The sequence below is a fragment of the Eriocheir sinensis genome, chromosome 61 (assembly GCF_024679095.1).
Source record: "Eriocheir sinensis breed Jianghai 21 chromosome 61, ASM2467909v1, whole genome shotgun sequence".
Lineage (NCBI taxonomy): Eukaryota > Metazoa > Arthropoda > Malacostraca > Decapoda > Varunidae > Eriocheir > Eriocheir sinensis.
The window spans coordinates 8,692,656-8,716,589 of NC_066569.1; the positions used below are offsets into that span (position 1 = coordinate 8,692,656).

The 23,934-nt window shown below is 36.8% G+C and overlaps 1 protein-coding gene and 1 long non-coding RNA gene across 3 annotated transcripts in view; both read left to right on the forward strand.

Moving 5' to 3' along the window:
• The first annotated feature begins 458 nt into the window (after window positions 1–458).
• On the forward strand, window positions 459–6,185 carry LOC126986350 (uncharacterized). Its single transcript, XR_007739616.1, has 2 exons — window positions 459–3,881; window positions 4,027–6,185. It is a non-coding gene; the product is annotated as an uncharacterized LOC126986350 (long non-coding RNA).
• Window positions 6,186–9,925: 3,740 nt separating this feature from the next.
• The window catches only part of LOC126986353 (LHFPL tetraspan subfamily member 3 protein-like), a 31,217-nt gene continuing 17,208 nt past the window's right edge, over window positions 9,926–23,934 (forward strand). The window contains exons 1-2 of one of the 2 annotated variants that reach the window (XM_050842406.1): window positions 9,926–10,061; window positions 23,153–23,614. In XM_050842406.1, the coding sequence (XP_050698363.1) occupies window positions 23,431–23,614 (184 nt within the window). In that variant the 5' untranslated portion in view covers window positions 9,926–10,061; window positions 23,153–23,430. Of the gene's footprint in view, window positions 10,062–10,161; window positions 10,318–23,152; window positions 23,615–23,934 lie in introns of those variants that run through there. The other variant, XM_050842407.1, reaches the window with a different exon arrangement.

The following is a 23,934-nucleotide window of genomic DNA, read 5'->3' on the forward strand; positions in this document are numbered from 1 at the left end:
AGTTGTCTGGGTGAATATAAAAAAGATAATGATAGGGGCAGTTTTGAATTTATTTTTTATTTTTTTAACTAGTGAAAATTATTGCCAGTGGTGGAAAAGGATGATTGAATTGTAGTGAAAGAAAGTACACATATTAATTCAAAGGAGTGAGCATCTTGAGTTAATGTAATAATAATAATAATAATAATAATAATAATAATAATAATAATAATAAGGGCAGTTTTGAGGTAATTTTTTAATTTTTTTAAGCTAGTGGAAATTACTGCCCGTGGTGAGGAAATATGATTGAATTGTAGTGAAAGAAAGTACACATATTAATTCAAAGGAGTGAGTGTCTTGAGTTAATGTAATAATAATAATAATAATAATAATAATAAGGGCAGTTTTGGAGTTATTATTTTTAAGAAGGGTGAAAGTAACTGTCCTTGGTGAGAAAATATGATTGACAAATGGTGAAAAGAACTCCACATATTAATTTAAAGGAGCGAGTGTCTTGAGTTAATGTAATAATAATAATAATAATAAGGGCAGTTTTGGAGTTATTATTTTTTTAAGCGAGTGAAAATTACTGCCCGTGGTGGAAAAGGATGATTGAATTGTAGTGAAAGAAAGTACACATATTAATTCAAAGGAGTGAGTGTCTTGAGTTAATGTAATAATAATAATAATAATAATAATAATAAGGGCAGTTTTGGAGTTATTATTTTTTTAAGCTAGTGGAAATTACTGCCCTTGGTGAGGAAATATGATTGAATTGTAGTGAAAGGAACTCCACATATTAATTCAAAGGAGCGAGTGTCTTGAGTTAATGTAATAATAATAATAATAATAAGGGCAGTTTTGGAGTTATTATTTTTTTAAGCGAGTATAAATTACTGCCCGTGGTGAGGAAATATGATTGAATTGTAGTGAAAGAAAGTACACATATTAATTCAAAGGAGTGAATGTCTTGAGTTAATGTAATAATAATAATAATAATAATAAGGGCAGTTTTGGGGTTATTATATTTTTAAGCTAGTGGAAATAACTGTCCATGGTGGAAAAGGATGTTTGAATTGTAGTGAAAGGAACTACACATATTAATTCAAAGGAGCGAGTGTCTTGAGTTAATGTAATAATAATAATAATAATAAGGGCAGTTTTGGAGTTATTATATTTTTAAGCTAGTGGAAATTACTGCCCATGGTGAGGAAATATGATTGAATTGTTGTGAAAGGAACTACACATTAATTTAAAGGAGCGAACGTCTTAACCAAATGTAATAATGATAATATGGGCAGTTTTTGGGTCTATTTATTTAAGACTATCGAAAATTACTGCCTGAGGTGAAGGAAGGTGATTGACAGGTGATGAAAACTACGCATTAATTTGAAGGAACAGTTGTCTTAAGTAAATATAAGCATCGTAAGGGCAGTTTCGGGCTCATAATATTTTAGTTTCTTATTTTTTTTATGATGATTGAAAATATCTACCAGTGGGGAAAGCAACTATTAATTTAAAAGAACGATTATCCGAGTAAATGGTAACAGTAATACTAATGGCAGTTTCGGGGTCATGGTGTGTTTGTTAAGAGTGGAAGTAAGTCGAAAGGAGGAAAGGGAAAAGAAAAGAGAGGAAAGCAGAAGGGTAGAGGAGGATAGAATAAGAGGAAAGGGATGATTCTGTGCGCATGAGTGAAAGTAAGGGAGGAAAAAAAAATTACCCCTGAGTTACGTTTTCGTGTGTTTGGGATGACGATGCACACTTTCACTACCCGGCCTTGTATCAACACTTACACAGAGCATTGACGTAGGGTGATGGCCAGTTCGCACGCACCCTTCCTAGTACTCATCGTAAAAGATAATTTAAAAAAACGATTGTCTGAGTAAATGTAACAGTAATAATAATAGCAGTTTCAGGGTCATAATGTGTTTGTTAAGAGTGAAACTAACTGTGGTGTGTTATGATTCAGTTCGCACAAATGATAATAAGAGAGAAAAACGAATGACCCCAAAGTGACGTTTTCGTGTGTTTTGGGATGACGATGCACACTTTCACTACCCGGCCTTGTATCAACACTTACACAGAGCATTGACGTAGGGTGACGGCCAGTTCGCACGCACCCTTCCTAGTACTCATCGTAAAAGATAATTTAAAAGAATGATTGTCTGAGTAAATGTAACAGTAATAATAATAGCAGTTTCAGGGTCATGGTGTGTTTGTTAAGAGTGAAACTAACTGTCTGTGGTGTGTTATGATTCAGTTCGCACAAATGATAATAAGAGAGAAAAACGAATGACCCCAAAGTGATGTTTTCGTGTGTTTTGGGATGATGATGCACACTTTTCACTACCCGGCCTTGTATCAACACTTACACAGAGCACTGACATAGGGCGATGGCCAGTTTGCACGCACCCTTCCTAGTACTCATCGTAAAAAATAAATAAGAATAGAAAAATTGCTCTAGTACGTTCCAGCGACTGACAAAATTCTCACTAGATGGCAGCAGCTTCAGCCACGTCCTTCCTCTAATCCAGACTGTGTTATGTCATGTCCACCTGATGTATGTTCACTCAAGGGGGATAAATAATAATCAAACGCACATTCTTTATCAGCTTGTTATGATTTATTGATAATTACCGAAGAATTAATGACAAAACTCACGTCAGGATAAGCCAGTTGTAGCCTCGGAGGTAAGGGAACGTAGGGCGAGGGGGTAGGATAAGCATTGTTTTTGAGTCGCTGAAACGGACTATAGCACTGTACCCTTAAAAGAAATTGAGCTGAGGTGTGAAAAATTAACTATTGCCAAAGTAAGTATACCAGTCTTTATTTTGACAGGAAGTTCGTTTTTATCCCCCAGTCCAGTTAAGGGATATATATACATGGTTTTATTCTTAACATGAGGATGAAGTGAAAATTAACTATCGCTAAAGTAAGTAATATCTACCAGTCTTTATTTTGACAGTAAGTTCGTTTTTATCCCCCAGTCCAGTTAAGGGATATATACATGGTTTTATTCTTAACATGAGTACGCAGTGAAAATTAACTATCGCTAAAGTAAGTAATATCTACCAGTCTTTATTTTGACAGTAAGTTCGTTTTTATGCCCCAGTCGGATTAAGGGGTATACATGGTTTTATTCTTGACATGAGTACGAAGTGAAGTGGTGCATACATATTGGCTGCCGTACCCTAACCACTAACACAGGCTGGAAGAACCGATTACCCAGCCAGAATGCATTACTATAGAGGTCTTTCTCCACCAAATTCACCATCTCGTCCTTTCCTTCCTCCTCTTCCACGGTGCCACATAACCAGTGCAGTTGCAGCGCCATGTTCCCTTCTATAATTCCTTCCCCTTCTGTCTCTCTCCGGCATATGACCACAGATGTTTTGCCCCAACTAAACGAAACTTTCAACTTTCCTCCTCCTCCTCCTCCAATGAAGCCTGTAAATAATTCTGGGGGGTCGGGGAAAAAGAAAAAACTAAACTAAGGGAAATGTGCTTCAAAAGTTGGTGTAAGAAATATTTAACCGACTAATTTATTGTTGACGCTTCCTTGTCGTAGAGGTGAGCTTGCGACCCGACCGACCGACCGCTGACTGATTTGACGGAGCGCTTTGTCCTCATATCCTCGCGCCACTGACTCCTCCGCTTGTGTCCCTTCGTCCGTACAAACTGTTGATCACGCTGAAACTATGTACTTGCTGCCCAAGGTCCGTTTTCAGTGTTGACATTACGATAGTTTACACAGTGTTGAGAGTGTCCGAGAGAGAGAGAGAGAGGGAGAGGGAGAGGGAGTGTGTATGTGTGAGAGAGAGAGTTTGTGTGTGTGTGTGTGTGAGAGAGAAAAAGAGAGAGAGAGACGCACAATATATGAGTAAATGATAAAGAAAGAGGTTGAAAGGAGTGACCAAGGGTGGCAGAGAGAGAGAGAGAGAGAGAGGGAGGGAGTGTGTATGTGTGAGAGAGTGTGTGTGTGTGTGTGTGAGAGAGAAAAAGAGAGAGAAACGCACAATATATGAGTAAATGATAAAGAAAGAGATAGAAAGGAGTGACCAAGGGTGGCAGAGAGAGAGAGAGAGAGAGAGAGAGAGAGAGAGAGAGAGAGAGAGAGAGAGAGAGATTAAGGTATGTAAGGATGAAGTGCTTGGAGTATGTAATTCCCTCTTAGGCTGCACCACTTCAAGAAAATATGAGTAAGCAAGTCGCAGTATAAAGATAACATAATATTTCACAGGCTGTCATGTTAGATAAGTATGGATGATATTGTGGATGAGAATTAATGTGTATCTGTAGGGAGGTGGGATGTATGTATGTATGTGTGTGTGTGCGTGCGTGTGTGAAAACTAACTCTTTCCGGCTTTGGTGTGTGGGTGTGTGATAGAATTAAGACATGGTGAAGGCTTGTTACCATTTGATACGATTTTTTAGTGTGCGTGTGTGTGTTACTTTTTCCAAACACCGTGTGAGCAATGTGGGACGTTCCGAGATGTTACCGTATAGATGGCAGCACTGGTCTCTTCGTTTCTTTGGTCTGGAGTTAATTATTGGCCCTTATTCAAACATTTCCGAGCTTACACACCCACATTTGACAAGGCTTTCATAGAGGTTGTGGGTCCTTCCATGGGTAGTTTTATGAGCCTAGTGATAGTTTGAGAAGGCTTCTATACTGTGAATGTGAAAAACAACTCATGGAAACCCAACTCACCTCCTTTGTGGCCTTAGAAAATAGGTGTTGTGAAAACCAAAAATGTCCAAGAATACTAATGCCTGATTTTTTTTAAACGTGGTATCAGTATTTATCAACAGTTAATCCACTAGTTTGTTTTCTTAGCCTGGCAGCAGCGACAGGCCAAATTTCCCCTCCCAAGGTGCATGACTTTACATTTTTCTTCATTGAATTGTAGCAGCCACTCTTTGTTTCATTCCTGTAGCTTGGTGATGTCTTCTTGTAGGAAATCCCTAGTCAGTGGGTTAAGGAAGACTAATACGAATTTCATAATGTCAGGCATAAGTCGCTTTTCCAGACACAAGGGCCAGTGCTGCCCTCTACACGGAAGCAGCTTTGAAGAGTCCACACTTCAATCCACAATAACTTAGTTAAACTGATCGTCAGGTGGAGGTGATACTGTACTACTTAATGGCTAAGCTGTTTGTGATTTTTTATATATAATGATCATTCTGGTGATAAACAAAAACCCTGCAGTATGTTGACGTGGATATGTTTTTTGATAGATGATTGATTATGTGTGTGTTTTGGGTGATTTTATGTGTGTATGTGAGACTGGGGTGGGGGGATGGGGGTGGGGGAATTAATTGGAGAAAGATAATATTATAGTAAAAGAAATCAAAGAAAGGTATTAATATTCATAGTCACTGCACACTAAATTTGTCCAGCAGCCGTGCCCCCTCTCTCCCTCTTTCCACGAACTCCTCTACAAGCTCCTTTCAGACAACCAATCAGCTCCTGTAGTTATGGAAGAAGGGGCTGGGCTTTTTGGGTTAGTTTAGTGTACAGTGACTAGCAAGGGTGGAAGGGAGTGGAAGGGGACCAAGCAAGGGTAGGGGAACAGATACAAGGAAAAAAGAAGAGTAAGGGAGATGATGAAGGGAAAGGAGAGAGAAAGGGAAACAAGAGGGAAGGTTTAAGTGAAGAGGAGACAGATGGGAAGTAGAAAGGAAACGGGAGAGAGGAGAAAAAACAGGAAAATAAGGGAGAGAGAGGGAAACAAGAGGGAAGGTTTAAGTGAAGAGGAGACAGATGGAAAATAGAAAGGAAACGAGAGAGGAGAAAAAATAACAGGAAAATAAGGGAGAAAAAGTGAAGGAGAGAGAGGGAAACAAGAGGGAAGGTTTAAATGAAGAGGAGACAGATGGAAAATAGAAAGGAAATGGGAGAGAGAGGAGAAAAAAACAAAAAAACAAGAAAATAGGGGAGAGAAAGTGAAGGAGAGGTAGATGACAAGGAAGATGGGAAAGATCTGATTGTGTGAAGGATAGTGAAAGTGATGATATAGACTTGTGAGGGTGAAGACACAGTTATGATGGTGTGTGTGTGTGTGTGTGTGTGTGTGTGTGTGCTGGGGGGTTGTCGCTGTCATGAGTCGTGGGGTTGAGTCATATTCACCAGTGTTGTGCCTTTTCATTCCAGTGTACATTTCATCTGTAAATAGTATGAAATAAACGATAAATGAGTCCTCCTAGGTGTTTTGTGAGCCTTGGCGTGGTGGGGTATTTCATGGGCATAATATTGTGACAAACTTTATTTATTTATCTTATTTATTGTTGGTATAGTTACAAGAAAACTAACTTATACCTCTTCCATATTATTATTATTATTATTATTATTATTATTATTATTATTATTATTATTATTATTATTATTATTATTATTTTGTTTATTCTTTTTACTTATTGTTGGAAAATTTAAAAGCAGGCAATCTTAGTTTTCTTCCATATTATCATTATTATTATTATTATTATTATTATTATTATTAGTAGTAGTAGTAGTATGGGTAGTGTTGCCATTGTAGTAATAGTAGTGATAATAAAAGAGAGTGAAAGTAGTAATAGTAGTAGTAGTAGTAGTAGTAAGCAGTCAATGTAGAAAGTTGTTGAGACGAAAAGCTTTTATTATCGAGTCTAAAAAAAAAAACTGTGTGTGTGGAAATGAACAATAAAACACAGACCTAAATGAATATCTCGAACAAGACAATCGTGACAAGGCGGGCGGTTATACGTGGTAATTCGCCATGTAGCAGCGATGACTGGTGAGTTGCTCGGCGGGTCGCGTGTAATGCAATGCCGCGGTTTCCCGAGCACGATGCAAGTTCCAGTGGGAGAAAAAAAAAAAAAAAAAAACAAGGAAGTGGCTGTGGTTCCTTCAACGGCTGAGTCACGTGTGGTCAGTTACTGCTTTGTTTTGTTGGCCTGGAAAAAAAAAATGGAGTGGGTCTGTAATCTCGCTGTGTTTATGATCAAGAACGGACAGAAATCTTGCCGTGTTTGTAATCAAGAACGGACAGAAATCTTGCCGTGTTTGTAATCAAGAACGGACAGAAATCTTGTTGTGTTTGTGATCAAGAACGGACAGAAATCTTGTTGTGTTTGTGATCAAGAACGGACAGAAATCTTGTTGTGTTTGTAATCAAGAACGGACAGAAATCTTGTTGTGTTTGTGATCAAGAACTGACAGAAATCTTGCCGTGTTTGTAATCAAGAACGGACAGAAATCTTGCCGTGTTTGTAATCAAGAACTGACAGAAATCTTGTGTTTGTAATCAAGAACGGACAGAAATCTTGCCGTGTTTGTAATCAAGAACGGACAGAAATCTTGCCGTGTTTGTAATCAAGAACGGACAGAAATCTTGCCGTGTTTGTAATCAAGAACGGACAGAAATCTTGCCGTGTTTGTGATCAAGAACTGACAGAAAAATCTTTTATAGTGTAGGTAGGTGGAAACAGTTAGGGGATGCAGGCTGACAAATAATGAGCAGCAAGTTAAGAACGTAAGGAGTCTGCAAGAGGCCGGTTAGGGAGACATGCGGCGATAATCAGCTGTGTCGTGGGAAAACTCTGAGAGGAAATAAGTCATGAACAGCAACTCAGCCTTGAGCAATAAAACCGGGTGGCGGGGAACAACGTTGTGGCGGGGGAATTAACCAGCAGCAGCCCTTTAGTAGGGAAGCTATAGGAGGAGATAACATTGATGAACAGGTAGTTTCTTTAGTCAGAATAACAGTTGAGTGTCGAGGAAGGTATGAAATATCAATAATGAACAGTTAGTCCGGGCAACACTGGCGACGGGAAACACGATCGTGAGTCGCTTTGGAGCAGTGCCGAGTATTTTGTCACGTGGCGCCGAGGCCCTGCATGAGGTGCCATTCCCACCACCCAGCGGGGGACTGCGAGTGTTCGGCCAGGATATACAGCAGCAGCAGGCCCAGCAGCACCGCGGCGCCCATGACGGCCAGCACGCGGCCCCTCCGCCCCTGGGGGTGAGGCTGTGGTGCCCCCGCTGTGGCGCCCCGCCCACCGTTCCAGGCATCTGTTGGGCTGGGGGTGTTCCCAGGTGTGTCCCTGGGGCCGGGGGTCACGTTGGATATGTTCTTCGGGCTGGGGGTCTTGTTGGGTATGTTCCTAGGGCTGGGAGTCCTGTTGGGTATGTTCCTAGGGCTGGGAGTCCTGTTGGGTATGTTCCTAGGGCTGGGGGTCTTGTTGAATATGTCCCATGGGCTGGGAGTCCTATTAATCGTGTCCCTGGGGCTGGGGGAGGGCGTGGGGGCGCGGGGTGGCAATAGTCCCCTGCTGTACATGTCAGTGAGCAGCGCCGGGTACATGCCGGTGCGGGCACAGTCCTCCTCCAGGCCGGGGCAGGCCTCGGGGCTCACCCCCCACAGGGTGTGCAGGCACGCGTACCGCCGCCAGTGCTCCTCGTGGGTGAGGCGGGCGATACCCCGGGGACGCTGCTCCCCCCAGACACTCCAGGGCATGTCGCGTGGGGCAGCAATTGTAACGACTCGGTTACGTTAATTATTATTAATAACAATGAAAGCCGCCGTGTGCTAAGGACCACTGGGACTCCCGCGGGCCTCGCGTGGGGGCGCCGCTAGTCTGGCGGCTCTTCCTTTATTTTTACCTTTCCCCTTTCTTACTAATTACTTTTTATTTTTTTATTTTGTTATTTCTTTCATTTTATCTCATCCTCATTTATTCATTCATTCAATCATCCATTAATTCTTTCATCCACTTTGTTTTTTATTATTTACTGTTTCTTCTTTCCATTCCTTCAGTCTGTTCCTTCACCCTGTCTACTGCCAGACACCATTGAAACAACTTTTGGAACAGACCTTCACAAATCCCACTGATATAATATGAAACAAAATAAACTTACTGAAGAATATAATTGAGTTCGTTAATTCATAGTAAGGTAGAGGATGAAGTCAAAGGCATACGCGTACCACGGTATAGCTGCGCGCGGCCCCAGTGCTCATCTCCGTCTCACGGTGACCCAATTGAACAACAAGAAGCTTGGCACACTATGAATTACTGTGCCACGCATCCTGTTTCCCCGCAGGACTGAAACATCAATGGGACAGCCTAGTTTCCACAGGTCATCTCTCCCTCCCTCTCTCTTTCAGGGATGGCAATTCACGCAGACTTTGAAAAATTAAATCTTGCCTTTGAAACACCTTATACGCTAAGATATCAAACTGCAGTCCCTTATCTGAGGCTTGCTAGGTAAATTTGATCTGCGGGTAGTAAATGAATGTCTTATAAACTGAGGTTTTGGACGGTAAACATGACGTGAAGGTTGGCAGCCGTGCGTTGGACAGAGGCTGACCCACTGAGCGCTCTGGAATGCCGAAGGAAAAAGAGCTGTTCCCTTCATTATCTTGACGAAAACAGCATTTCAACCGCTAATACCATACTACAGAGAAGCACCCTGCCTTTATTCAGTCATGGCCATCAATGTTTCTCACTTTCATTCCGTGGTTTGTCTGTTAAATGAGGTTAAATAGGTACATAAAAAGACTAGCCAGAGACTCTGCCCTCCGCTACCAGATTCTTGTGTTGCCGTTTTTGGTACTAAAGTATTTTGTTTACATTGGGCTAAAGTATGCCGCTGATATTGTATTGTGTTGTATCTATTCATCGTTGTACACCTCTTTGCATGAATACTCCAGAGCTATGTTAAAATACATGACTTTGCGGAGATTAAATGATAGAAATCTGATAAGGGAGCTTGGAATACAGATGCAAGTCTTCAAGAAAAAACGAAAAACAGGTATATAGGAAATTTGACACGTTTTTCAGGTTAATTCTCGTTATGCATGTTACTAGAGTGAAGTTTTAGGGCGTTTCTGAGGTTTAGTTTGGTACATATCAGTGGAAATGAGCGTGACAAGTTGGCAACCACCTCCCGCTACCAGCCAGTCAGCAAGGAGACAGCGGCGGGTGAAGGAGTGGCGTTGAAGTCTCTCCCTTTTTTTCCTCATTCTCCTTCACTCAGCCTCTCCGAACACTCACTCAGGGAAACTACGACGATGGAGTGAACGAGAGCGAGTGTGAAGCGTGTAAGTGTGCCCTGCGAAGCGTCAAAAAACCCCAAAAGGAGAAACGAAGTGAACGAAGAAAAAGGAAGTTGTCTGGAAGGAGCTCAGAATCTTTCGTGTCCTTCCAAACCTTTGCAATCCCCTGGAAGGTCAAAATTTCTCCCCTGGAACGTGGGATGAGTGACTCCCCTCTGTACCTCGTCCCTGGGGCCTCAAAACCCCTGGGGAGCTGATTGGACAGGTGGAGAGGGAGAGGGAGAGTGTGAGATCAGGACAGGTAACGGTGCAGGTGTGGGGGCGGAGCAAGATAATACCCTTTATGATATTACCTCAAGGACAGCCAGCCACTCCCGCAGCTCCCACTCCCGCTACAAGGAAAAAAAATGAGTTATGGAAGAGAAATACCTAACTCGTGACTGCAAAGTTTGTTATTCTGGCCAAAAACTATGATGGGAAAGGATAGGAATGAAATATCTACCTTTCTTTTGAAGTTTATGGTTGTGAAACTTCTTGAAGATAACAAAACAGAAGTGAAAAGAAGGTGAACAAGGAAAGATATGCCATACTCGTGAGAGCATACTTTGTTATTCTGTCCAAAAACTATGATGGGAAAGGATAGGAATGAAATATCTACCTTTCTTTTGAAGTTTATGGTTGTGTAACTTCTTGAAGATTACAAAAAAAGTGAAGGTGAACAAGTAGAGAAATGCTTAAATCGTGACAGCATACTTTCTTATTCTGGCCAAAAATTGAATTAGAAAAAGAGATGAATGAATTATCTACCTTTCTTTTGAAGTTTATGGTTGTGTAACTTCTTGAAGATAACAAAAATAAGTGAAGGTGAACAAGTAGAGAAATGCTTAAATCGTGACAGCATACTTTTTTATTCTGGCCAAAAATTGAATTAGAAAAAAAGATGAATGAATTATCTACCTTTCTTTTGAAGTTTATGGTTGTGTAACTTCTTGAAGATAACAAAAATAAGTGAAGAAGGTGAACAAGTAGAGAAATACCTTACTCGTGATAGCATAGTTTGTTATTGTGGTCAGAAATATGATTGAAAAAGGAGGAGTAACTATCTACCTTTCTTGTGGTTGTGTGGTTGTAAAAAAACGAGTCGAGGAAGAGAAATACCTTACCTGTAACTGTTTAGATTAATTTAGAAAAGCAAAGGAATGAATATCTACCTTTCTTTTGGTTGTGTGGTTGTAAAAAACGAGTTGAGGTAGATAAATGCCTTACCTGTGACTAGATTAAATTAGAAAAGGAAATGAATGAATATCTACCTTTCCTTTGGTTGTGTGGTTGTAAAAAACGAGTTGAGGTAGATAAATGCCTTACCTGTGACTAGATTAAATTAGAAAAGGAAATGAATGCATATCTACGTTTCTTTTGGTTGTGTGGTTGTAAAAAACGAGTCGAGTAAGAGAAATACCTTACCTGTGACTGTCTTGATTAATTTAGAAAAAGGAAAGGAATGTATATCTACGTTTCTTTTGGTTGTGTGGTTGTAAAAACGAAACGAAACTTTTGAAGTCTATGGTTGTGTAGTCACTGGAAGACAAGGCAACGAAAAGAAGGGAAGAAAATACGGAAATAAGAAGAAAAAAGAAAGCCTTAAATTGTGACACTAGAAGGAGAAGGAATAGCAATTTCTCTTGAAGTTTTGTACGGTTGTGTGACCCTGAAAATAACGAAGAGAAGCAAACAAGTCGAAAAATGCCGTAAATTGTGACGGTTGAGGTTTAGTTTAATATCATTCTAGCAAAAAGAAAGAAGTAGAGAGCTGAATAACTACATTTCGTTTTCTTATTGAAGTTGTATGTTTGTGTAGGTAGACTATACTGGAAGGTAACAAATAGAAGTGAAAAAATGGGGAAATGTCTTTGCTTGTGATGTGTTTTGTTCAATATTTAGGTCACAAAGAACATTAGAAAGGGAGAGGAATGAATATCCATCTGTCTTTTGAAGTTTATGGTTGTGTAGAGACTTAAATACAAGCTAACGTACAGAAGGGAAGAAAGGAAAACATTGACAACAACAACAATACTAGCAATACCTTACCTCTGACTGTACAATTATGTCAATTAGTCACGGGGAAACGAAAATGTGTGTGTGTGTGTGTGTGTGTGTGTGTGTCATTAGTGAACTTCTTGAGCTCGTAACAAGGTCAGAGGAGGCTGTTTTGCTAATTATAGACGAGGAAATCCAGGGACACATGAATTATAGCTTCCTTTTATGCTTAGGAAGTGTAACGGGAAAAGGGCAAAGAAAATAAATAGAGAGCCTTGTTATGCTATTAGTAGATGAGAAATTCGAAGGGCATATGAACTGCAGTTACAATTTGGTAGTGTAACGGGAAATTGCAGAAAGAAAATATGTAGAGTAGGTCAGAGAAGGTTGTTAGGCTATTGGTAGAAGATAAAATTCAGGGACACACAATTTACAAGTTCCTAAACATGAGTATATTGGTATATTGGTAGATGAGAAATTCGAAGGGCATATGAATTGCAGTTAAGATTAGGTAGTGTAACGAGAAATTGCAGAAGGGAAACGTGTAGAGTAGATTAGAGAAGGTTGTTAGGCTATTGGTAGAAGAGAAAATTCAGGGATACACAATTTACAAGTTCCTCTTAATCTTAGGTAGTAGGCTATAACGGGAAATATATAGAAGAAAACATGTAGAGAAACTAGAAACATGTACAAAAAACATGTATTGAAGTATATAATAGAGTAGGCTGCTTTGCTAATAGACGAGAAAATTCAGGGACACATGAATTATAGTTTCCTCTTGTGCTTAGGAAGTGTAACGGGGAAGGTAGAATGAAAGAATGTAGGGTGGGCAGAGAAGATTGTTAGGCTATCGGTAGAGGAGAAAATTGAGGGACACGAATTGAAGTTATGCTTAGGAAGTGTAACGGGAAAAGCGATAATAAGTAGGTCAGAGAAGGTTGTTAGGCTATCGGAAGAAGAGAAAATCCAGGGACACGTGAATTGAAGTTTTATCTTATGCTTAGGAGGTGTAACGGGAAAAGCTAGAATTAATTGGTCAGAGAAGGTTGTCATGCTATTGGTAGAAGAGAAAATCCTGGGATAGGCCTATATGAGTTACAATTTCGTCATGCGTAGGCAGTGTAACGGGAAACATGTAGTCGAAAAACATGTAGGATAGATCAGAGAAGGTTGTTATGTTATTTGTAGAAGATATAAGGTAGTGTGAGAGGAAAAGGCAGGGAAAAATAGGTCAGAGAAGGTTGTTATGTTATTTGTAGAAGACATGATAAGATAATGCAAGAGGAAAAGGCAGAGGAAAAATAGGTCAGAGAAGGTTGTTATGTTATTTGTAGAAGACATGATAAGATAATGCAAGAGGAAAAGGCAGAGGAAAAATAGGTCAGAGAAGGTTGTTATGTTATTTGTAGAAGACATGATAAGATAATGCAAGAGGAAAAGGCAGAGGAAAAATAGGTCAGAGAAGGTTGTTATGTTATTTGTAGAAGACATGATAAGATAATGCAAGAGGAAAAGGCAGAGGAAAAATAGGTCAAAAGGTTGTTATGTTATTTGTAGAAGACATGATAAGATAATGCAAGAGGAAAAGGCAGAGGAAAAATAGGTCAGAGAAGGTTGTTATGTTATTTGTAGAAGATATGATAAGGTAGTGTAAGAGGAAAAGGGAAAAACAGAATAGGTCAGAGAAGGTTTATAGGCTATCGGTAGAAGAGAAAATCGTGGAACACACAAATTATAAGTTCCTCATAAGACTAGGTAGCGTGACTGGAATGGAAAGGTTACGTGTGTTGGAGAGAAAAAGGGAGAACAAAAACATGCCGTGCCATAACGATTTGACTTGAGTATATATATAAACAGGGCTCTCAATAAGTGTGAACATATAGTTTATGTATAGAACAGACAAATCCAGGTATTAGCTCACGTTCTGATAACAAAACATAAAAAAGACAACAAAAACGTGCAGCATATAGATATTTGGATCAAGTATAGAGATGTAATATGCAAAAGCTATATGTGTGTGTAGGCATAGGTATTTAGTATAGAGAATAGACGAATACACATATTTATCGACATATATTGATAAGGAAAAGGAAGAAAAAGTGTGTGTTTTGAATATTATAGTCATTTTGGGAGCAGTGTTTTCTTTTTTGTTTGTTTGTTTGCGATACCCTTGAACTGCCTTATATACTGGGAAAAAAAAGTTAGTCCATCCACCGTAGCCATAAACCAAATGTGAGATAAAGCTGTGTACATATAGACCTGACAGACAAACAGTCATAGGGACACTAATGCTACAGTATCCTTATTTGGTATTGGAAGTGTAACGGGAAAAGACAAAACAAAAACATCAATTTGAGTAGCTAAGGATGGTGGGTTGCCAGAAAGAGCTTGCTAGATATCTTAGTGTACAAACGGACAGACTGAAACCCACATATCAGCATCCTTGACTCTGTGTTGATTGGGACACGGGAAAAGACAGAAAGAAAAACATATTCCGTGATTTGACTTGAGTAGCAAGGGATGAAGGGTCAGAAAAGATATCAATTTAGTATACAAAGGAACACCTGACAACTAACATTTCCATATCCTTGCCCTTGCGTTGAGTAGGGTAACGGGAAAGGAAAGGCGGAAACAAACTCGGGTACTGAGATTTGGCACGAGTAGCTGTAGGGATGAAGGGTCAGAAAAGATATCAATTTAGTATACAAAGGAACATCTGACAACTAACATTTCCATATCCTTGCCCTTGCGTTGAGTAGGGTAACGGGAAAGAAGAGGCGGAAACAAACTCGGGTGCTGAGATTTGGCACGAGTAGCTATAGGGATGAAGGGTCAGGAGAGGAAATCAATTTAGTGTACAAAGGAACATCTGACAACTAACATTTCCATATCCTTGCCCTTGCATTGAATAGGGTAACGGGAAAGGAAAGGCGGAAACAAACTCGGGTACTGAGATTTGGCACGAGTAGCTATAGGGATGAAGGGTCAGAAGAGGATATCAATTTAGTGTACAAAGGAACATCTGACAACTAACATTTCAATATCTTTGCCCTTGCGTTGAGTAGGGTAACGGGAAAGAAAAGGCGGAAACAAACTCGGGTGCTGAGATTTGGCACGAGTAGCCACAAACCAGGTGCCAGAAAGGACTTTGTAGTTGAACATCCAAAACGAACAGAAGGCAACCGTTATTTCAGTATCTGTCTTGATTAGGATGAAGGGAAAGAGAAGGCAGAACAAAAGACGTGTAGCGAATGGTAGCCTTTAAAATCTATGAAAGTCCCTATTGGTCCACGGGGTGCCAGAAAGGACTTTATAGTTGAACATCCAAACGAACAGAAGGCAACCGTTATTTCAGCATCTATGTCTTGATTAGGATAAAGGGAAAGAGAAGGCAGAACAAAAAACGTGTAGCGAATGGTAGCCTTTAAAATCTATGAAAGTCCCTATTGGTCCACGGGGTGCCAGAAAGGACTTTATAGTTGAACATCCAAACGAACAGAGGGCAACCGTTATTTCAGTATCTATGTCTTGATTTGGATAAAGGGAAAGGGAAGGCAGAACAAAAGACGCGTGGTGTAGCGAATGGTGGCTTTTAAATCTATGAAAGTCCCTATTGGTCCACGGGGTTACACATAAAAACAATTCCATATAAGGCTGTGAAGGTAATTTTAGTATACAAAGCAGACGACTGTAAGAAGTAGTTTATTCGAAATGCTTTGGTAAGGAAAATAGCTCGTCTGGTATTGCGAATAAATCTACTTTGGAATGGATAGGGCGCCAGAAAAGATTTTGTAGGTTAATGTGTTGCTATTTAGTGAGTGTTCTAATGCTAATTGGTTCACGGATATTGATTTTTCTGTATCCATGAACCAATTAGCATCAGAACACTCGCTAAACACCAACAATGAACACTCACTAAACACCAACAAATGTAGTATACAGACAGACAGGACCATTAATATTTCAGCATCCTACTTGTGATTAGGAAGGCCAAAAGGAACACCGAAGCACAAGAAAAAAATAGCATAGTGATTGCAAATTTGTCAAGTTAGCTATTTAATCAATGTGTCAGAAAAGGCTTTATAGGTAAATTCAACATTCAAGCAGACAGACATGCTAATAACGGAGTATCCTTGTCTTGGTTATTTAGGTAAACTGGGAGAGATCAGGTGAAAGCATGTTTGGAATAGTGAAATGGACCACTTGGCAACAAACAGTCCCAGGGAAAGTTGAACCGGTAATTTTAGTATGCAAAGGTGTACACTAACGCCGGAGTATCCTTGTTGAATTGCATGACAGAATGAAAGTGAAAAAAGACGCTTGGGTGGATACTAAGTCGGTCTGGGGTAAAGAATAGTGCTAACCAAGGTCTCTGTGAGGTAAATATAGAAAACAAGACATTATAATACGAGAGATAATGAATGCTGGTGACGAATTGAGGGTGAAAAAAATAAAGCTAGTATAAACAAATATGGACACTAAAGCTGGAATATCCTTGTTGAATTGAGTGAAAGAATGAAAGTGAAAAAAGACGCGTGGGTAGATACTAAATTTGTCTGGGCTAAAAAAAATAATAATAATAGTACCAAGGTCTCTGTGTGTTAAATAAAGAAAACAAGACATAATACAAGAAATAACGGTCGGTCTTTTAAAACATTTTCTCTCTTAACATCAGCTATTTCTGAAGGTTAAAGAGGGGGTCAGTCGGGTTCTAATGAGTGTTTCTTCAGGTTCACGGTACAGAAGAAGAGTCACACTCAGGGTCATAAAACTACTCCTGGAAATGCCCACAACTCCCACGAAAGCCTTGTCGAATATGTGTTCTTGGGCAACGAAATATCTTATAATACGACCCAACGAATGCTGGTAATGAGTTGAGTGTGAAAAAATAAAAATAAAGCAATAAATAAATAGGGAATGAAGCAGTGACGTTAAAAATAGAAAACGAGACATTATATTCACGAAGGATACAGATTGATAGTGTTGATTTGAGTACCATGAAAAAAAAAGCATAAATACAGAATCAAGCATGAAAGTTAATTATAGAAAACAAGACATTATAAACGGGAGATGAAGGTTGCTTGTGTTTGATTGAATATTATGAAAAAAACAAAACAAAGGAAAATAGAATGAGTCAGTTAAGTTATATATAGCAAACTAAGGCGTCAAATGCGAAAATGATATATTGATTAGTCTACCCGGATTTAAGTAACAAGGAAAAAAAGAGGAGTATTTATTTTTACAGCAAAGGAGACAGTTCAAGGGCATAATAAAGAAAACAATGAAAAAAAAGCCCGCTACTTACTGCTCCTTAAAAGAGTACAGAGGAGTGGCCGAAAGAGAGGTCAATTTCGGGAGGAGAGGTGTTCTGATACGATTGCATGCGTGTACTAATTGTTCTTGCATATCAACGCTTCTATAAACTCATGATAACGTCTAATATACATGCCAGTGATAGGTTCGACTTGCTGACATATACCGTACGTTGGCGCTGGTATGCCTGACTTCCTTCTGACACGCTGAACCACGGACCCCTTGTGGCACCTCTGGCTGAATGCATGTGAAAATCTCGCTTATTTACCTCGTGTTCACTCATCTTCCTATGCAATGCTTTAATAGGTGTTGTTTAGCAAAAGGACGGAAATTGATATATAGAGAAACAAGACTCGATGTAGCAGATAAAGGCCTAAGGAGAGTTTAGCTTTTGTAGTGTAGGAAATGAGGTTGTAACGTTGAGCATACTACCCAACCCTCGTCTAAGATCTTAAGGTTTGTTTCTCACTTGTTTAGTAAAGAGAATAAAGTGAATAACCGAAGACATAAAGAAACATTGAAGTTGCATATATTAGTTCCGTGGGTGGTTAAGCTTGTGTAGGTGTAGACAATAAACTTGTATTATCGAGCACACCACCTAACTTGCATGTAATTTTTTCCTACTCACTTGTTGTTCAGTAAAAAAGTAGAAAATAAACAACTAAAAACCAAAAGAAATATTAAAGTTGCAGATATTAGTACCATGGAGGGTTTAGGCTTGTGTTGGTGAAGCTTGTAACATTGAAAACACTACCTAACCTGCGTGTAGCTGTTATTTCTCACCTGATTACCTACCTGTTAAGTCACCTGTCTCCTTGGTAGTGGGGGTGCTGGGGGGGGGGGTGATTAGAGTAACGGGCCTGGCGTTCAGGAGACACTCAATCACACTCTAACCCGGATCATGAGGAGAGAGGTCGTGCGTAGGAATAGAAAACGGAATGTGTGTGTGTGTGTGTGTGTGTGTGTGTGAGAGAGAGAGAGAGAGAGAGAGAGAGAGAGAGAGAGAGAGAGAGAGAGAGAGAGAGAGAGAGAGAGAGAGAGAATGTAAAAGGAAAACAGACACAGGAAAGATGCTGGAGGGGAAGGATAGATAGATAGATGAAGAGAGAGAGTGAAGTTAAATAAGAAATGAAGGAAAGAATGTGAAAGGAAAACACAGATAGAAGAGATACTGGTAAAGAAATCGACACAAAAATAAGAGAGATAGATAGAGAGAGAGAGAGAGAGAGAGAGAGAGAGAGAGAGAGAGAGAGAGAGAGAGAGAGAGAGAGAGAGAGAGAGAGAGAGAATTTTCAAGTTACTAATATATACACCTCTCATAGCTCTAACACACCACCTTCTTATCTGTTTATGCATCATAGTGGATTGGCGTCTTAGCTATAATTAGACCATTAACGCAAAAAAGGTTCTTGGCTATAAATAAGAGAGTAGCGGGTCGTTTAAATGTCAGCTCTCGGTGTGCCAAAGAAAATGGACTGTGACTGCAGCTGCTGACATTCCATTGTGTGTGAATGAGATAGGATGTAGGTATTACTATTATTATTATTATTATTATTATTAGTAGTAGTAGTAGTAGTAGTAGTAATAGTAGTAGTAGTAGTAGAAGTAGAAGTAGTAAATGAATTGCTTTGTGAAAGGATATGAGAGAATATACCGCTCACAACGCAACTCTAATAGATGGAGGCCCGTAGTAGAAGTAGTAGTAGTAGTAGTAGTAGTAGTAGTTTTTTCTTTAATACATTCATTTTACATTGCATAAAGTAGGCTATTGCAGGAAAATAAAGACGTTTGCACTTATTATTATTAGTAGTAGAAGTAGTAATAGTAGTAGTAGTAGTAGTAGTAGTAGTAGTAGTATTGTCATTCGAATACAGTGAAAGGCAAGACAAAATTTAAGTACACGAATTAAATTAAAACGTGTGTGATAGTTTTGAGAAAGCAAATGACTACGTGGATTTCTTTTTTTCTTCTTTACCCAAAATGCTCAAGAAAGAGAAAGGAAAAACAATAAAACAAAGAAGAAACAAGGAAGTAGTATGTATTTGCACGTGACGAAAGTTGGAAAGATGACTTGAGTTAGTACAGATAAAAAAAAGAAAAAGAATTGATTAGGCTAGGCTTCGAAAAATGTGTTATTTATTTTTATTTATTCATTCATTTATGTGTTATTTATTTATTTATTCATTCATTTACGTGTTATTCATTTTTATTTATTCATTCATTTACGTGTTGTTTATTTTTATTTATTCATTCATTTACGTGTTATTTATTTTTATTTATTCATTCATTTACGTGTTATTTAGTTTTATTCATTCATTCATTTACGTGTTATTTATTTTTATTTATTCATTCATTTACGTGTTATTTAGTTTTATTCATTCATTCATTTACGTGTTATTTAGTTTTATTCATTCATTCATTTACGTGTTATTTATTTTTATTTATTCATTCATTTACGTGTTATTTATTTTTATTTATTCATTCATTTACGTGTTATTTATTTTTATTTATTCATTCATTTACGTGTTATTTATTTTTATTTATTCATTCATTTACGTGTTATTTATTTTTATTTATTCATTCATTTACGTGTTATTTATTTATTTATTCATTCATTTATGTGTTATTTATTTTTATTTATTCATTCATTTACGTGTTATTTATTTATTTATTCATTCATTTACGTGTTATTTATTTTTATTTATTCATTCATTTACGTGTTATTCATTTTTATTTATTCATTCATTTATGTGTTATTTATTTTTATTTATTCATTCATTTACGTGTTATTTATTTTTATTTATTCATTCATTTATGTGTTATTTATTTTTATTTATTCATTCATTTATGTGTTATTTATTTTTATTTATTCATTCATTTACGTGTTATTTATTTTTATTTATTCATTCATTTATGTGTTATTTATTTATTTATTCATTCATTTACGTGTTATTTATTTTTATTTATTCATTCATTTACGTGTTATTTATTTTTATTTATTCATTCATTTACGTGTTATTTATTTTTATTTATTCATTCATTTACGTGTTATTTATTTTTATTTATTCATTCATTTACGTGTTATTTATTTATTTATTCATTCATTTATGTGTTATTTATTTTTATTTATTCATTCATTTATGTGTTATTTTTTATTTATTTATTCATTTATGTTATTTATTTTATTTATTCATTCATTTACGTGTTATTTATTTTATTTATTCATTCATTTATGTGTTATTTATTTTTATTTATTCATTCATTTATGTGTTATTTATTTTTATTTATTCATTCATTTACGTGTTATTTATTTTTATTTATTCATTCATTTATGTGTTATTTATTTTTATTCATTCATTCATTTACGTGTTATTTATTTTTATTTATTCATTCATTTACGTGTTATTTATTTTTATTTATTCATTCATGTATGTGTTATTTATTTTTATTTATTCATTCATTTACGTGTTATTTATTTATTTATTTATTAATTCATTTACGTGTTATTTATTTTTATTTATTCATTCATTTACGTGTTATTTATTTTTATTTATTCATTCATTTACGTGTTATTTATTTTTATTTATTCATTCATTTACGTGTTATTTATTTTTATTTATTCATTCATTTATGTGTTATTTATTTATTTATTCATTCATTTACGTGTTATTTATTTTTATTTATTCATTCATTTACGTGTTATTTATTTTTATTTATTCATTCATTTACGTGTTATTTATTTTTATTTATTCATTCATTTACGTGTTATTCATTTTTATTTATTCATTCATTTACGTGTTATTTATTTTTATTTATTCATTCATTTATGTGTTATTTATTTTTATTCATTCATTTATGTGTTATTTATTTTTATTTATTCATTCATTTATGTGTTATTTATTTTTATTTATTCATTCATTTATGTGTTATTTATTTTTATTCATTCATTCATTTACGTGTTATTTATTTTTATTTATTCATTCATTTACGTGTTATTCATTTTTATTTATTCATTCATTTACGTGTTATTTATTTATTTATTCATTCATTTACGTGTTATTTATTTTTATTCATTCATTCATTTACGTGTTATTTATTTTTATTTATTCATTCATTTACGTGTTATTTATTTTTATTTATTCATTCATTTACGTTTTATTTATTTCCATTTATTCGGAGGCAAGGAAAGTTTAAGAGCTGGGCACAGAAGTTGATAGGCCTTGTAGACATAAAAATAGACACGTTTGGAAAGTTTGCTGTATGAAAAGAGAAAGAAAAAGTAGTTTGGTGCGAGAAAATAGATTGAAAAAAAAACTAATGAGACTTTTGCTGCATGAAAAAGAGAGAACAATAAAAGTTTGCCTTGAAAAATTAGATAAAGAGAATTTGAAAAGGCTTGTTGCATGAAGAGAGAGAGAGAGAGAGAGAGAGAGAGAGAGAGAGAGAGAGAGAGAGAGAGAGAGAGAGAGAGAGAGAGATTAAATAAAGCGATGCGTGAAAATGGATAAAACTAAAATGAAATATAAAAAAGTTTGCTGCGTTAAGAGAAAGGGAAATGAAAGTCTGTTCCATAAAAAATATATACCGTAGAAAGAAAAAAAAGGAAAGTTGATGCGTGAAAATCGATAAAAGGGAAAAAAAGTAGTTTGATGCGTGAAAAGATAAAGTTTGCTCCGTGAAAGTAGATCAAGAAAAAAAATGGTTTGATGTGTGAAAATACAGAAAGAAAAGAAAAAGTTTGATGCGTGAAAATAAAGAAAAGAAAAATGTGTGATGCGTGAAAATGAATAAAGAAAAGAAAAAGTTTTATGCGTGAAAATAGAGAAAGAAAAGAAAAAGTTTGATGCTTGAAAATATAGAAAGAAAAAGTTTGATGCGTGAAAATGAAAGAAAAGAAAAATAGTTTGAGGCGTGAAAATAAAGCAAGAAAAGAAAAAGTTTGATGCGTGAAAATACAGAAAGAAAAGAAAAAGTTTGCTCCGTGAAAGTTAATCAGGAAAATAAATAGTTTGATGCTTGAAAATAAATAAAGAAAAGAAAAAGTTTGACGCGTGAAAATATAGAAAGAAAAGAAAAAGTTTGATGCTTGAAAATAAATAAAGAAAAGAAAAAGTTTGAGGCGTGAAAATATAGAAAGAAAATAAATTAGTTTGATGCTTGAAAATAAATAAAGAAAAGAAAAAGTTTGAGGCGTGAAAATAAAGAAAATAAATTAGTTTGATGCTTGAAAATAAAGAAAGAAAAGAAAGTTTGAGGCGTGAAAATAGATAAAGAAAATAAATTAGTTTGATGCTTGAAAATAAAGAAAGAAAAGAAAAAAATTGCTCCGTGAAAGTAGATAAGAAAAAAATTAGTTTGATGCGTGAAAATAAAGAAAAAAGAAAAAGTTTGAGGCGTGAAAATATAGAAAGAAAATAAATAAATTTGTCCCTTTAAATGCGTAAAAAACAAAAACAAAACAAAAAGCTTCGTGAAAAGATAAAAAAATAGTTTGATTCCTTCCTTTCTTCTCTCCTTTCTCGCCTTTCTTCCTCTTTCTCTTTCTTCTCTCACCCTTTCTTTCCTTATCTATCTGCCTTCTATCCTCCTTTCTCTTCTTCCTCCTCCTTATTTGAAAAGAGTATAAGAGTAGAAGAAAAATAGACAACCAAACCTCGACACAACAAACATATATAGAAAAAGGAAAGACAGGGACAGACACACACAAAAACTTGGCTAACCACAGATATTAATCCTTTTCTTTCTTTTTCCATCCCCTCAAAAAAACAAAACGAACAAAAAAACAGAAGGAAGTGAACAGAAAACCCGGAAAAAAAGACGAACACGAAGAAGAATAAGAATAAGATCAAGAACAAAGAAACAGAAATACGAAAACAAAAGCAAAATACAGAAAACCCGAAAAAAGAAGAAGACGAAGAAAAAGAATTAGATCAAGAACAACAACCAGAACAAAGAAACAGAAATACGAAAACAAAAGCAAAATACAGAAACAACAAGAACTAAACCAAGCCAACCAAGAGACACTCCACCAACACCCTCAACCCCAACAACCCAAACCACCAAAATGAAGAGCGAGAAGAACATTGAGTACGCAGACCAGGGCCACATCTATACCACCAATTACGTCAGGAACTCGAAGGCGATCGGGGTGCTGTGGGGAGTGTTTACGATCTGCTTCGCGATCATCAACATTGTGGTCTTCGTGCAGCCCCAGTGGATCGGCGACACCCAGGACTCGAAGGGAACAGGTGAGGGAACTTCTGGCTTGTTTTGACTTACCTGCGTTGTTACCTGTGTTTGTTTTGAGGGACTTGTTTTGTTTTGACTTACCTGCGTTGTTACCTGTGTTTGTTTTGAGGAACTTGTTTTGTTTTGACTGACCTGTGTTGTTACCTGTTTGTTTTGAGGGACTTGTATTGTTTTGACTTACCTGCGTTGTTACCTGTTTGTTTTGAGGGAACTTGTGGCTTGTTTTGACTTACCTGTGTTGCTACCTGTGTTTGTTTTGAGGGACTTGTTTTGTTTTGACTTACCTGCGTTGTTACCTGTGTTTGTTTGAGGGACTTGT